This window comes from Ovis canadensis, chromosome 4, assembly GCF_042477335.2.
Source record: "Ovis canadensis isolate MfBH-ARS-UI-01 breed Bighorn chromosome 4, ARS-UI_OviCan_v2, whole genome shotgun sequence".
In the NCBI taxonomy this organism is placed as follows: domain Eukaryota; kingdom Metazoa; phylum Chordata; class Mammalia; order Artiodactyla; family Bovidae; genus Ovis; species Ovis canadensis.
The window spans coordinates 118,849,769-118,865,582 of NC_091248.1; the positions used below are offsets into that span (position 1 = coordinate 118,849,769).

Below are 15,814 nucleotides of genomic sequence, written 5' to 3' on the forward strand. Positions count from 1 at the left end.
TTTTGACTGGTTTAACAGCAGCCAGCTATGGTCACTTATTCACTTATGCATTCAATCTGTTGTGATGTGTTGAACAGTATGAAGAAAAAGCTAGTCTCACACAGGATGACCTTGGGAAACCTTAAAGGGTCTTAAGGACCCTCCTGAGAAGAGCTGGCTTAAGAAAAGCCCTATGACTGCCCCTTTCACAGCATGCTGAAAGGAACTGAACAGAAGTTTTAGTTCCCTCTTCTTATAATTTTTCTCTCTTCTTTTCCACAAAGCAGAAATAGGAATAAAGAAAGAACAAGGAGCTATGCAGGGCACACAAGGCTGACAGTGTTAAAAATCTACCTTTCATTTTTCTTTTTCTTTTCCCAGCTGCCCATAATTATACAGTTCTTTCTAGTCTAAAGAAAGTAACTTTCCAATTTAGGTTTAAAAAAGATTGTGAAACAGTCTCTTGTTCTTAAAAGGAGTAGTTCTTTTACTGAAACCTTAATAATGGCTACAGATCACACCTACTTTTAAATTGCACACTTGTTTTTTTTTTGAAACAGTATACACAGAACATTCTAAACACAAAATGTTTTAGAGAGACAATTCTGAATAAAACTTAAGCAGTGCTTATAAAAGATACATTCCTTTAAGATATACTGAAGCTGGTTCCATAATATTCTTCCTAAAGATAAAATTAAAATCTATTTATAACAAAGTAAGATCAACATTGGTTTTTGTGTATACTGAGAACTATGAGAACACTATAGTTGAAATCTTCAATGACTTTCTAATAACAGCATCTCAGGGGCCAAAAATTTAATTAATGGAGAAATAGCCTCAATTCTTACCATCCACAAAATGGATCCAGACAACTGTTCAAACTGATGGGACCCACTCCATCGAGATTTCACTGTGGCTAGACCAAAATCACCTATTTTTACTGTGAGGTCTTCATGAAGAAAAATATCTGAGGTGTAGTAAGTAAAGGAAAACAACAGGTCTCATTTTCCTATCAAAGCAAGCATTATGAAGATTTTAGGTATGAGATATAATTTCTACAATTCTTTATTATGATAGTCTTTAAAAGGAAGTATAGTACTTCACATTTCCTTTTAAAGTTAATAAGTATGCTTTAAAAATAGTGTTATTTGAACTGTATGACCTGCTTTTAGGATTTCTGGTGCCTCAAACATGGTAAGATGAGGTAAGCTGTTTTCCTAAGTTTGTGGGAGATCTTGAGACTTTCCCATCGGATTTTAGTAAAAGAGGCCCAGATATCCTTCTGGCACTGCTAGGAAGGCTATAAAGCTCATCACTAGCATTGAGGCACCTGGCAGATCGGATCTGAATCTGGGCTTATGGAGGAAGAAGAAACGTTATGTTTGCCTCACCGCATTGTTATATAATATAGAGCCGTCAATTACATCTCAGCGACCACCGAACAAGGTCAGGGCTCTGAAAGAAGCTAGTAGACAGCTACAAAACTATGCATGTTATAGTGCTTACAGGACATAAACAAGCAATCACAGTCCTACTATCATAAGGACTTAACAGATTTTTTTTTTGCAATGGTTAGCTGTTCAAAAACCAAAAGCAGGTTGTAGTATCGTGTACTACTACCCTCTTGTGCAAACCCATTTATTGATTCCCTTTACAGTGTATTGTTGAACTCAGAGTGAAAACTGGTTTTACATAATGTGAAGATAAAATGCAGGAGAAAAGGTCAGGATGTTTTCAAACTTCGCAGACAAGTTCAGGAAGGATACTATTACTCTTGAGGTCTCTGTGGATGATTGACTTGGCGTGTAAGTAACTGAAAAACAAAACATCATTTTAACCTGAGGAGGGCTAAGGACTCTGCCTCAGTATCTATAGAACACATTTAGGGGTGTAAACAAAGATTTATTTAGATTCATGACACAACTGTAAACTGCACATTGTGGTAATCCCTTTATAGAAGCAACAGTAAAATAGACTGCAAGTGAGCTGAGGATTTTAGGAACACATTACTATCATGGCACAACCAAAATCTTTTTTTCTATTGAATGACTTTGCTTTATCTTTTACTATTTACCAATACAAACCTTCTACTCCAGTCACGCCTATTTACCCAGGTCCTTTAAGTATACCTTGGTATTTAATGCCATCTCTGTGATCAATGCTCCCACACCAAATTAGCTTTCATTCTATTCTCCACTGAATGAGACTTATTCCTTAACACTGAATATACGTTTTGACTCCTAAGTGCCGTTTTCCCAAGACTCAACCATAAATGAAGTGATCTTTCCCCTGTTCAGTTATTACTGTAACAGTGTGATTCATGTTTTTTTTTTCCACCTATGTTCACTTTCTATTCGGAATATAAACTCCATTTGATAAAATAAAACCACTTTTAAATGTTGTATTATATGTTCTTAAAATACCTTCTTGAAACTAGTGAGGAACTTGCTATTGTAACAGACACAGTAAATATATTCCAAAGTCAATGAGAAATTTAAATCATCTGTTACCCCTAAAAACTGCCTCAGTTGAGTTTATTGAGGGAAAGAGCTATGTCTGGTTTATTTCTGTTTATCCCCAGTGCCTAGTAGCATGCCTGGCATGTGGTAAACATTTAATACATATACATTGAATCAACGACAATGAGATAAATATAATGTCCTAGTGAAGGTTATTTTTCTTCATTTAACTGTAGGAAAAACAGATACATGAGACTTTTGAAATCTAACAATGATTATTAGGAAATAAATTTTGCCTTAAAGTAAGACTTTAAAATTCAAATGATATAATCAAAATTATATAATGAACACTGTTTAAAATAAAACATTTGGAAATAATTAACTTAATTATTTGTGCTTTCTCATCTTCAGTTTCCTCATCCAGAGATCAAGACTTTGAAATCTTTTCTCAGACAAAATTTTTATTTAAGATTACTGCTTATACAAAGCCAACTCCTTCTCCTCCAATTACTCTTACATTACTCTGTTTATTTCCTTCATAGCATTTATCACCATCTGAAATTATCTTGTTGTCATGAATTTTTAGGCTGAGAGTTTGATAGGCTACATCACACTCACTCTTGCATCGAAAGAAAACACAGTTATCAGTTATAGGCCTCATATGCTTGAAAAGTTCTGTAGTGACATAGAAAGGTTCAAAAGGAGAAAAATGAGTCAATCAAAAGCTGTTCCAAGATGGGGAGACCTTATCCTCATTAGAAAGAAAAGCGGATAGGTCATGATACTGGCGGTGGAGTTTGGGACTTCAGTTAGCTTATTAGTATTTAGTACACAGAAAAGGTCCTGGGTCCTTTGAAATTAAAGACAACAACAACAAATGAGTGGTACATATGAAAATAGAGAGGCATGATGAAGTTACAAGATGGGAAGATACAGGTATTCTTGATGGATAGTTTCAATCTTTTCAACAAATATGATACAAAGAAATACACCAAGAATAATGTAGATAGAAATGTAACTAGAGGGTTGAAGAGAGAAAATTTCTGACCAGGAAAATACTAGATAATTAAGAAGATATAAATATAATGGCTGAGCTGGTGATATATAATCGTAAATGGCATAAATCTATTACAGGCCAAAGCTGCATCAGCTGCAACTGAAATACTACTTTATCCTTGTGGAATCCTTTATCATTTAGAAATTGCTCTACTAACTTGTATCTCATTTAATAAACCCTCTTTCCGCAACACTTCTGTAACAAAAGCAGCAAAAGAGCAGAAATCCTGGTATATATAATGGAAGGTTGGAAAGAGGAGAGACTCAAACTTCTCAGCTGGAAAAAAGGGATGAGTATCAAAGCTCAATCCCTACATAATATTCCAGATAAAGGCTGACCCTAAACCATGATTTCCTTAAGCATCAACCAGTTACAATGTAAGATGCCACACCTCACATCACTGGTTGAGGGTAAGGAAGGGAACAAGAATAAACTGACTTTGCTATAGATGATACAAAAGTCTATCCATTATGTAGGACAGTTACACTGGAACTCCTTCTAACCTTTCAAAGATGCTATACATTTATAAAAGTAGTGCTTAGTCACTCAGTCATGTTTGACTCTTTGTGACACCATGGACAGTAGGCTCCTCTGTCCATGGAATTCTCCAGGCAAGAATACTGGAGTGGGTTGCCATGCCTTCCTCCAGGGGATCTTCCCAGCCCAGGGATCAAACTCAGGTCTCCCCCATTGCAGGCAGATTCTTTACCGTCTGAGCTACCAAGGAAGTCCATAAAAGTAGTAGGAATGAAAAAACATGTTATAAACTAAATGAATATCATGCTCTTGATAGGTTTCTGTTAGGAGTCTCCTTCCCTGAAGAAAAGTATCCACCTACAGAATCAATTTAACCTTAAGAAGCTGGCACATCAGCTAGTAAAACTTGTTCTCTATGCTGTTTCTTTCAAGGTCTTATGCAAGATTCAATTTTTCAGCATTCTTTTAAGACCATACTATGATATGCTGACATCAAACTAAAAAGCTTCTGCACAACATGGGAAACCATCACCAAGATGAAAAAGCAACCTACCAAACGGGAGAAAGTATCTGCAAATCATGTATCTATAGGGGATATCACAAAATAAAAAGAACTCACATCTCAGTAACCAAAAAATCTATCAAGTTTTAAAAATAGACATTTCCCAAAGAAGATATACAGATGTGCCAACAGGCACATACATGAAAAGGTGTTCAACATCACTAATTACCAGGGAAATGCAACCAAAACCATGACAAAATATCATGTCATATCCGTTAGAATGGCTATTATTGAAAAGGTAAGAAATGCCAAGTGTTGGCGAGGAGTAGATAAAAGGAATCCTTATGTACTATTGGTGGGACTATAAATTGGTACAGCTGCTATGGAAAACAGAATGGAGGTTCCACCAAAAAGTAGACACAGAATTACCATATGATCTAACAATTCCACTTTGGGGTATATATGTCAAGAAACTTTAACCCAGGATCTCAAGACACCTGCACCCTCATGTTCACTGCAGTATTATTCACAGCAACCAAGACATGGAAACAACTTAAGTGTCCATCAATGGATAAAGAAAATGTTAACACACACACACACACACACACACACAGCAATAGTATTCAGCCATAAAAAATGAGGATATCCAGCCGTTTATGACAACATGGATGGATCTTGAGCTCATTATGCTAAGTGAAACAGGTCAGAGAAAGACAAATACTGCAGGATGTCACTGACTTTTGGAATCTCAAAAAACAGAAAAAGCAAAACAAAACCCAAATTCCTTTCACCTTCCTTATGGTGGGAAAAAATGTTTATTAAATCAGCCACTGTTATTATGGCAGCTACAGTCACTCTTACTGACTCCTATTAAAATTATATTCAACTATAGTCCTAGAGAGTTGTTGTTCTTGCATGGCTCCTACAAAACCATTTCCTTTATCCAAAATTTGTGTACTTCTTTTTTGGACTTGAATTTTAAGATTTCATATTTTGCACACATGGCCTATGTGTGTTTAGTTGCTCAGTTGTGTCCGACTCTTTGTGATCTTATGGACGGTTATCTGCCAAGCTCCTCTGTCCATGCGGATTCTCCACAAGAATACTGGAGTGGGTTGCTATGCCCTCCTCCAGGGGATCTAGCCAACCCAGTGACTGAATCCAGGTCTCTGGCATCGCAGGCAGATTCTTTACTATGAGTCACCAGGGAAGTCCTGAGACACGGCCTGTAACTGTAGCTTATTAAAGTTCTAGTTTTCACTAAAAAAATCAGTTTGCGGCTGCTGCTAAGTCGCTTCAGTCGTGTCCAACTCTGTGCGATCCCATAGACGGCAGCCTACCAGGCTTTCCTGTCGCTGGGATTCTCCAGGCAAGAACACTGGAGTGGGTTGCCATTTCCTTCTCCAATGCATGAAAGTGAAAAGTGAAAGTGAAGTCGCTCAATCGTGTCTGACTCTTAGCGACCCCATGGACTGCAGCCTACCAGGCTCCTCCCTCCATGGGATTTTCCAGGCAAGAGTACTGGAGTGGCGTGCCAAAAAATCAGTCTATTAGCATGCTAATGATGCCTTCATCTAAGTAATGTGTAAATATATGCTAGTCATATTCAAGAGGAGAGTGAGGACAAAACTCTCCTGGCATTAGAGCTTCAGGTATGAGAATTATACAATTATGAACCTAGTTAAATTCTTCATGTGTGTTACACATCTCTATTTTATCCTCAAGAACATCATGAGAGATTTTAGTCAAATACTTTGCTGAGATTCAAATACTTTGCTTACACCATCTGCCCAAATTATCAGTCTAGTCTATTTATAGAAGCCTCAAGTGTCTCTCACTCATTTGCTGCTGTTTTCTTATATTTTCAGCTATTTCTAAAATCAAGCAACTGACCTACACACACATCAGCATTTCTGTCCTCTTTCATCTAATGGTACACAATTTGAAATAAGTTCATCAGTCTTTACATAGCAAGATGAATCTCTCTGATACCAACAGAGAATTGTTAGCAGCTGATTGGACTGGAAAGTGCGATGGTGGTGACAAGGTGTTATTTTATCCAAATAGAATTTCAAATCCCAGTCTCCATTTTACTTTGATGTCCTCCTCATCCCTCATAATCAGTGTGGAAGGTGAGCAAGACTTCAGGGAATGCCATTCTGCCAGACTTATGTAGTTAGTAATCATTTACTACATTAAAATGATGAAAGTCCCTAGTAAGTGGAGATCACCCATTTTTCAGTTGTGCTCTACAGTGGCCTAAATTCAATTTTTACTTAGATTTTTCAGTTTCTCTCACTTTAAAAAATCTAATTTGCGGAGAGGTGTAACCAATATACAACACAAAATGTACCCATTTACTATGGGCAGTTTAAAGAGTTTTTGGCAGACACGTAAGTATACTTGTCTAAAGACCAACCATAATCAAGGTGGAGAATATTCATCACCCCTAAAGTTTCTTCATACATTTCTACAATTAATGGTACCTCCCTAGGCTCAGGCAACCATTGATAATGATTTCTATTACTAGCAATTAGCTTTATCTTTCCTAGAATTTCACATAAACAAAATCATTTGGCTTCTCTTACTCAGCATGATTTGGAGACTCACACCCTGGCTGCATACAGTATTACAGTGGATAGACATACCATAACTTAACCAGTTAGTCGTCAGACATTTGGGTTGTTGTGTTTTTTGAACTATGAATAAGATACTATCTATAAACATTCATGTAAACATTCATATACGAGTCTTTGTTGCTGACTTGTTTTCATTTCTTTTGGGAAGTCAGTGAGATTAGAATTGCTCATATGGTTAATTTTAATTTGAAAAGAACCTGCCAAAGTGGTTGCACCATTTAAGATCATTGCCAGCAACATGGTCACTCTGCATCCTTGCAAATACTGGTATTGTTGGCTCTGATTATAAGCATTCTAGCGGGTGTGTAGTGGTACCCTGTCTATCTTTAATGTCTAACATGTTGAGGATCTTTGCATGTGCTTATGTGCCATTCTTTCATCTTCTTTAATAAAGTACTCTAATCTTTGCCCATTTTTTCATTGGGTAGTTTGTATTATAACCAAATTGTAAGAGTTCTTCATATGCTTTGGATATGATTCTTTTAACGGATAATGTGTCCTGCAAACATTATCTTCAAGTCTGCGGCTTGTCTTTTCATTTTCTTAACAGTGTCTTTTGAAAAGCAAAAGTTTTAAATTCTGATGAAGTCTAATTTATTAATTTTTTCTTTTATGGTTCTTAATTTTTGTGTCATGAGAAATCTTTACCTATCTTTAGGCTACCATGATTTTCTCTTTTGTTTCTTCTAGAGGTTTTAGGTGTTCAGCTTTTAGTCTTAGGCCTTTGATCCATTTTGAAGGAATATTCATGTCTTGTGCCAGAAAAGGGCTAGTTATTTATCCTATTTGGATATACAGGTGTTCCGGTAACATTCTGTTTTAAAATGGTTATTTATCTGGCTGTGCCGGGTCTCAGTCACATGGGATCTTTGCTTTCCCTTGTGCATGAGCTGCGGCATGCGTCTTCTTTGGCAGCAGCATGCAGGACCTGATTCCCTAACCAAGGATGGAACACAGGCCCCCCTCCATGGGGGGCAAGGAGGCTTAGTCACCAGAGAAGTCCCAGGGTGAAGATTTTGTGAAAATGGGATCTAGGGGGCCCGTTATGGGAAAAGTGGGTTGGGGAGAGGGAGCTTCTGAAGGAGGGGGATGCAGGGGTTGTGGACTCTGAGGAGAGGAAGATTCTGAGGAGAGTAGGCAGGGGTAGGGGAAGAGGGGGCCCCAAGCGGAGGGAGATTCAGGTGAAGAGCGGGTGTAAGGTGAGATAAGGTGAGAGCTCTGACGAGGGGGATTTGGGAGTGGGCCTCTGAGAATCTGGGGAGGAGGAGACTGAAAGGAAGGAAGTTTTGGTGAAAGCTAGATTCTAGGGAAGGAGGCTTTAAGAGGAAAAGGACTCTGGGAGAGGATAAGGAGGTCGGTTCCAAAAGGTAGGGGGATTCTGAATCCTGCCAGAATTCTCAGAGAGGAATTCTAGAAGAGAAGACGACTGCTGATGGTGAAGCTGTAAGACAAACCTCCTCCGAGGGGGCTGATAATCAATCTCCAGTAACATTGTTTGAAAGGACTATCCTTTCTCCATGAATTGCCCTGGCATCTTGGTGTTTTTTAAAAAAAAAACAAACAAACTACTGATCACAGACATAATAGATATATTTCTAGACTTTCTTTCCTGTTTTGTTGAGTCACACATCTATCATTAACAATTACACTGTCTTGATTACTGTGGCGGCTTATAGAAAGTTTTGAATCTCACATCAAATATCCTTCAACTCTGTTCTTTTTCAAAACTGTCTGACTAAAACTGACTATTCTTGCTACTGTATTTCCATATATGTTTTAGGATCAACTTATGAATTTATACCAAAATCCTGCTGAGACAGGGGCTGTACTGAACCTATAGATTCTATAGATCAATTTGGAAAACATAGACATCTTAATAATACTGAGTTTTCTAGTCCATGAATATGGTATCTGCATGCCCCATTTCCTGGCTGGGACTTATATTAGAGAGGGTATAATCTCTCCTTGGAAAATGCTTGCATCATAATTTAAGTGCACACTGGCCTGAAGAGACCACGTGAGAGCGTACTGTAAACACGGACATTGACGGAAGAGCAAAAACGTGCTACTCTTAGAGCAGCACTCATAAGCTCAAATACATACATTCACAAGTATGGTATTTGTTTATTTATATGAGAAAGACAGTTAAATGTGGGAAATGATAGGTACTTCAACCACTGTTGCTGGAACAACTGGATATCCACCTAAGGAAACAATCTTCAATCCTTACTTCATACTAATTTGAAGTGGGTGGAAGAACTAAAACTAAAAGCAGAAACTATAAAACTTCTATTAAAAAAACAAAGAATTACTATCACCCTCCTGTACATATAAAGCATTTTCAAGTTCTCAGGATATTTTTATATAATTTGATTTTATAACCTTTGCGTTTCTTTGTGAGGCAAGCAAAAGGGCAATAAGGCCACTTACACTGATGGGAAAACCAGAGCCCAGAGGATCTAAGTGCCGTGACCAGAAAGGCATAGAGGAAAGGACATGGGTTGTGAATGTGCAGATCTGGCTCTGAGATCCAACTGTATCACTTACTAGCCGTATAACCTTGGGTACATGACATAATTCCTGAAGCTCTGGATTTCTAACGTGTAAAACGGAGATAATGTTTACCTTCTTAGGTTCTTTCTTTAATTTATTTAACACATATTTATTTAAAGCACACTCTGTGCTAAGCAACAACTGTCCTAAGTCTTGGAAATTAAGCAGAAAATCCCTACCCTAAAGGGGCTTGCATTGTAGTACAGAAGATATAAAAAAGATACAAAAAAGTAGGTAGGAGACAGAAAACGCTGAGTTTCAGGGGGTTGTAATTTCAGGCCAGGGAAGGTCTCTTTTCAAAGGACATTGACATTGACAGTGAAGTCGCTCAGTCGTGTCCGACTCTTTGCAACCCCATGGACTGTAGCCTACCAGGCTCCTCCGTCCATGGAATTTTCCAGGCAAGAGTGCTGGAGTGGGTTGCCATTTCCTTCTCCAGGAGATCTTCCCGATCCAGGGATCGAACCTGGGTCCCCCGCATTGTCTCCCTCATTTACCGTCTGAGCCACCAGGGAAGTCCCTTTCAAAAAGGACAGCTTGAGTAAAGATTCAAAGGAGGAGAGGGAGAGAGTCATACAGATATGGGATAAGAACACAGCAGGCAGAGGGATGAGCAAGGGCAAAACCCCATGGCAGCTGTGTGCTTCCTGTGTTCTACGAATAGCAAAGGCAACCTGGCTTCGATGAGAAAGCAAGAGGCAGAAGAGTAATAAATGAGTTGAGAGAGGTAGTAAAAATAGGCAGTGGGGGAGGGAGAGAGGTGGTGGTGACATTCTAAGAACTATTGTTAAGTACACTGGCTTCCTTTCTGTATGAAATGTGAAGACACTGCAGGAGCAGAAGAGCAACATAATCTCACTGAAGTCTTCAAAGGACTACTCTGGCTACTAAGTTGACAATACAATGAAGGTGGGTAAGGGTGGAAGTAAGGCACTCACCCAGGCAAGAGGTAACTGTGGCCTGAATCAGGGTAACAGCAGAATAGGTGATGAGAAGCTATGAGATTGTTGCTGCGGTTCAGTCACTAAGTCGTGTCTGACTCTTTACGACCTCATGGATGGACTGCAGCACGCCAGGCTTCTTTGCCCTTTACTATCTCCTGGAGTTTGCTCAGATTCATGTTCATTGAGTTGGTGATGCTATCTAACCACCTCATCCTGTCAACCCCTCTCCTCCTGCCTTCAGTATTTCCCAGCATCAAGGTCTTTACCAATGAGTCAGCTCTTTGCATCAGGTGACCAAGTATTGGAGCTTCAGCATCAGTCCTTTCAATAAATATTTAGGGTTGATTTCCTTTAGGATTGACTGGTTTGGTTTCCTTGCAGTTCAAGGGACTTTCAAGAGTCTTCTCCAGCACCACAACTCAAAGGCATCAATTCTTCAGTGCTCAGCCTTCTTTATGGTCCAGTTCTCACATCCATACATGACTACTGGAAAAACCATAGCTTTGATTGTACGGATGTCTGTCAGCAAAGTGATGTCTTTGCTTTTTAAAATACTGTCTAGGTCTGTCATAGCTTTCCTTCCAAGGAACGTCTTTTAAATTTCATGGCTGCAGTCACAGTCCACAGTGATTTTGGAACCCAAGGAAATAAAGTCTGTCACTGTTTCCATTGTTTCCCCATCTACTTGCCATGGAGTGATAGGACCAGATGCCATGATCTTGGTTACTGTTTTCTTTTTATGTTGAGTTTTAAGCTTTTTCACTCTCTTCTTTCACCCTCATCAAGAGACTCTAATTCTTCTCTTTGTGCCATTAGAGTAAGATCCTAGATATACTTTAAAGATAAAGATAACTGGAGCTGATTAATAGATTGGTAGTATGGTATAAGAAAAAGAAAGACATTAAAGACTAGGAACAAGATGTCAGATACAAGCAGTCTAAGAAGAGAGCTGCCAGTCACTGTGATGAAAAGACTGCAGAAGGGCAGGCTTGAGGAAAAAGATCAGGACCTCAGAATCAGATATATTACATCTAAGATGTCCACTGGACAATCAAGAGATGTTAAGCCCAGTTAGATATGACAGTCTGGAGTTCACAGTAAATGAATTAGCTGGAGACTGCCATAGAAATGGAAATTAAATGGTATTTTAAGTCATGAAACTAGATGAGATTACCAAAGGACTATTTCAATATTTAGAGAGGTTAAGGAGTTGAAGAAGTAGCTGAGAAAGAACAGATAATAAGGAGAAGGGAAATCAGGAGAATATAAAGTAATGCTTCTCAAACTTTAGAATGATTAGTGATTAGAATCACTTAGGGAATCTTGTTAAAATGCAGCCTTCAATTCAGTAGATATGAGGTGGTGTTTAAAAAGGCTCCCAGGTGGTAGAGTTTAAGGGATTAAGAAAAGGTTTCATGAAGAAGAGTGTGATCAACTGCATTATATACTTCTGATGGTTGAGGACTGAGTATTTAACCACTGGATCTAGCAACATGGTAACTATCTTATTAAGAGATATTTAGTGAAGTGTCAGGGGCAAAAGCCTGACTGGAGTAGGATCCAAGAAAAACGGGGAGGAAGAATTTAGAGAGTGAGTGAGGACACTCAGTTGAGAAGTTTTACTGTAGAAGAAAGAAGAGGAATGAAGTGATAGCTTGAGAGGGAAGTGGGGTCAAGAAAAGGACTCCTACAACTTCTTTATTAAAAAAACTTTTATGCATAGAAAAATGAAAATAGCATAATATCCTGTGACTTGCACCTAGGTTTAACAATTATCAATATTCTTCCAAATGTACATAAGAAAGATGTTTTAAAACACAAGAAAATCCAGTAGAAAAGGAAAATGTGATGTTGAACAGGAGAGCGCTCCTCAACAGATGCCAGTCTGTAGGAGAAAGGGGATGGTATGCATGCACAAAAGGGAAGGACTGGCTTTCACTCTTAATGATGAGACAGGAAAATTGAGTATGAATGTAAGTAGGTAGGAAGATATTGTGGTGGGTGTTTCTAATACGTAATAAAATGACAAGTGAGGTTATCAGCTGACAGTTCTTAGAGAAGAGATATTGGAGGACTGAAGATAGAAGAAATATGACAGGGTCTACGAGAGAGGAAGAGTAAAAACCCAGGGAGTGGAAGTGTGATGGCTGCATGGCATTCAGGGCCCATTTATATGGTGAAAGGACTAACTAGACTGAAGAGGTCAAGGAAATACATTCTGGAGCCAAAGTGCTTGTGGCAAGTCACCTGGCCTTTTAAACTGTAGTTTCTCCACCAGTAAATAAATACAGGATAATAACAGTATCTACCTGCAGGGTGGAAAAGACCCTGATGCTGGGAAAGACTGAGGGCAGAAGGAGAAGGGGGTAGCAGAGGATGAGATGGTTGGATGGCATCACTGACTCAACAGACATGAGTTTGAGCAAACTCAGGGAGATAGTGAAGGGCAGGGAAGCCTGGCATGCTGCAGTCTATGGGCTTGCAAAGAGTTAGGCAAGACTTTGCAACTGAACAACAGGGTTGCTAAGGATTAAATGAGATAGTATAAATAAAGTACATAGAACAGCGCTTGGAACAAATATTTAACTGCTAAATGTATCACTGTATATAAAAAAATCCCACAAAACATACTTGGTATAAAAAAAAGAGTGAGTTACTAGTAGTAGCAGAGATGGAGTTAGAACATAATATTTATTGATTGGTAAAGATGTCTAAAATAAGAGCAAGTAAAAAAAAAATAAAAGCAGTGTGATTCTGTATTTAAAACAACAAATGACTGTATACAGTATGAAAATACAGAATTCTGAAAAGATACACAATACTATACATCCGAACATTAACAGTAATTCTCTCTCATTAGAGTAAGTGAAGTTGCTCAGTCGTGTCCGACTCTTTGTGACCCCATGGACTATAGCCTACCAGGCTCCTCCCTCCATGGGATTCTCCAGGCAAGAGTACTAGAGTGCGTTGCCATTTCCTTCTCCAGGGGATCTTCCCAACCCAGGGATCGAACTCGGGTCTCCTGCACTCCAGGCAGACGCTTTAACCTGAGCCACCAGGGAAGCCGTACTGGTGCTTATTTACGCTTATGCTTTCTAAACTTTCTATAGTGATTATGTATTTCCTTATAATACTTTATATTTTGAAATTAAGAAAAACTGCAACAAAGGCTAATTGTAGAAACCACTTTTCCTCACTACACTTAACGCTTTTAAATTTTTACACATTTGCCTCCTGTCTTTTAAAAAAAAATTACACTTGTAAGAAAGTTGTGAAAATAAAACACAACTGTAGAATCTTTTAAATAAAAAGACAGAAACCGCAAGAATTTTTCGTAGGTGAAACTAAAGTCTCTCTGTCCTTGATAAGCTATCCCCATCTTAAGACTCTTTTTGCCATCCTGGAGACAACTACTGCTGATTGAGCTTGCTGTGCACCTTCTAAGCTTTTGTTTAATATTTCTACATACATATACATAAGATTTAAAAATATATGTAATATTTTGTTTTTAAAATTTTAAGTGGTCTCATGCTGCAGCTTGCTTTTCTCACTTGACATACTTTAAAGCTGATGTCATGTTTGGGAACGCATGTAAGAATTAAAGATTTTAAAATTAAAAAATAAATAAATAAATTAAAAAAAAAGAAACATATATTATTCATTTGTGTTATATATTCTTTTCCTGCACATATGTGCCAATACTTTATTTATGCAGTCCTCTATTGATGAACATTTGTGTTTCCAAATTTTCACTAGTAGATATTTTCCTGTAGTATATCTCCTTCAATATACCTCTCTTGGAACAAAAGCTGGTTGTTTCTTGGGGGCAGACCAAACACTTTAATAGATCCTTCCAAGTTATCCCCAGGGTGGTTGGCTGCATCAGGAGTGTCCCAGTAAGCAATCCCCTTAATCTTTATCAATACTTAATCTTGCCAGAATTTAGGCATTTTAGCAATTCTAGTAGGTAAAAAACAGTACTTTTAATCTGCATTTTTTGTGATTATCAGCATCCTCCTCTCAATTACTGTTTTTATCTGCCAGAAAATAATGTTTATTATAATTAAATATTCTTTGATCAACCAGAATTATTTTCAGTAATTAATACATGTTCACCATCTTCTCAGCTTCAATTCATCCTTCTTTCTTTTAACTAGGCTTACCTATGAGTAAAAGAAGCATACCTTTCATTATTGTTTTTTAAGTAAACTGTAAGAGTTTATCCTCAAATTGGAGAAGGCAATGGCACCCCACTCCAATACTCTTGCCTGGAAAATCCCATGGATGGAGGAGCCTGGTGGGCTGCAGTCCATGGGGTCGCTAGGAGTCGGATACGACTGAGCGATTTCCCTTTCACTTTTCACTTTCATGTATTGGAAAAGGAAATGGCAACCGGCTCCAGTGTTCTTGCCTGGAGAATCCCGGGGACAGCGGAGCCTGGCGGGCTGCTGTCTATGGGGTCACACAGAGTGGGACACGACTGAAGTAACTTAGCATTAGCATCCTCAAATTATTTTTAATCACCTTACAATCAGAATGTATCACTCCTGTGAGAACAACAGATTGCAACTTTTTCTGTGTGCCTCCCTGAGTAAACATTTAGTAAATTTTCTAATAATACTACATTTAAAATTATACAATAAATATTAGACTGAAATGAAAAGCCCTGGAAAGAAATAGCACAACAGACTGACAATTCCTGGAATTTCTTTGTAATGTTATTCTTTAAATACCTTGGCCCTTTGGCAGAATCAATGACTGTCAGGTGAGAAGATGATAAACATATACTATATGAATCCTGATTCCTAAGAATGAATTTAATTATCTGCCACTAGAACAGCTCTGCTCTCTTAAAGTAAACCTAGGAATCAGAAATGATCTTTTGCTGAAGAGAGAAGACAGTCACACAGGAAAAATGTCACTCATCTACTGTTGGCTTATAAATTGTAATCCAATAAAGGAGACACATTGGAAAATCCCAATAATTCAATCTTCCTAATTCCTACATGTTTTTCCTAGAATGACTGCAACCCCAGTACTTTAATAGTGAGACAGTATGCTCTTATTCTGCTTACATCCTGGTACTTTAGAATCAGTTTTGGAAAGTAGTCAGAAAAGATCATTTTGAACAGTCTCCGGAAATCATTCAGGGGCAGACTAGATTGAAATGAGTGCTGTGTAAAGGCCATTACTAAGCAACTATT

General features: G+C 38.2%; 1 protein-coding gene across 10 annotated transcripts in view; it reads right to left on the bottom strand.

The window, feature by feature from the left end:
* Positions 1-15,814, bottom strand: part of BRAF (B-Raf proto-oncogene, serine/threonine kinase) — a 162,244-nt gene that overhangs the window by 25,788 nt on the left and 120,642 nt on the right. For all 10 annotated transcript variants that reach the window (XR_011256767.1, XR_011256770.1, XR_011256769.1 and 7 more), the window contains 2 exons: positions 1,746-1,792; positions 828-946 (listed from right to left, as the gene is read on the bottom strand). Coding sequence is in view for 5 of the 10 variants with exons in the window: in XM_069588571.1 (XP_069444672.1) it covers positions 828-946; positions 1,746-1,792 (166 nt within the window). In the remaining 5 variants the exon portion in view is untranslated. The remainder of the gene's footprint in view (positions 1-827; positions 947-1,745; positions 1,793-15,814) is intronic.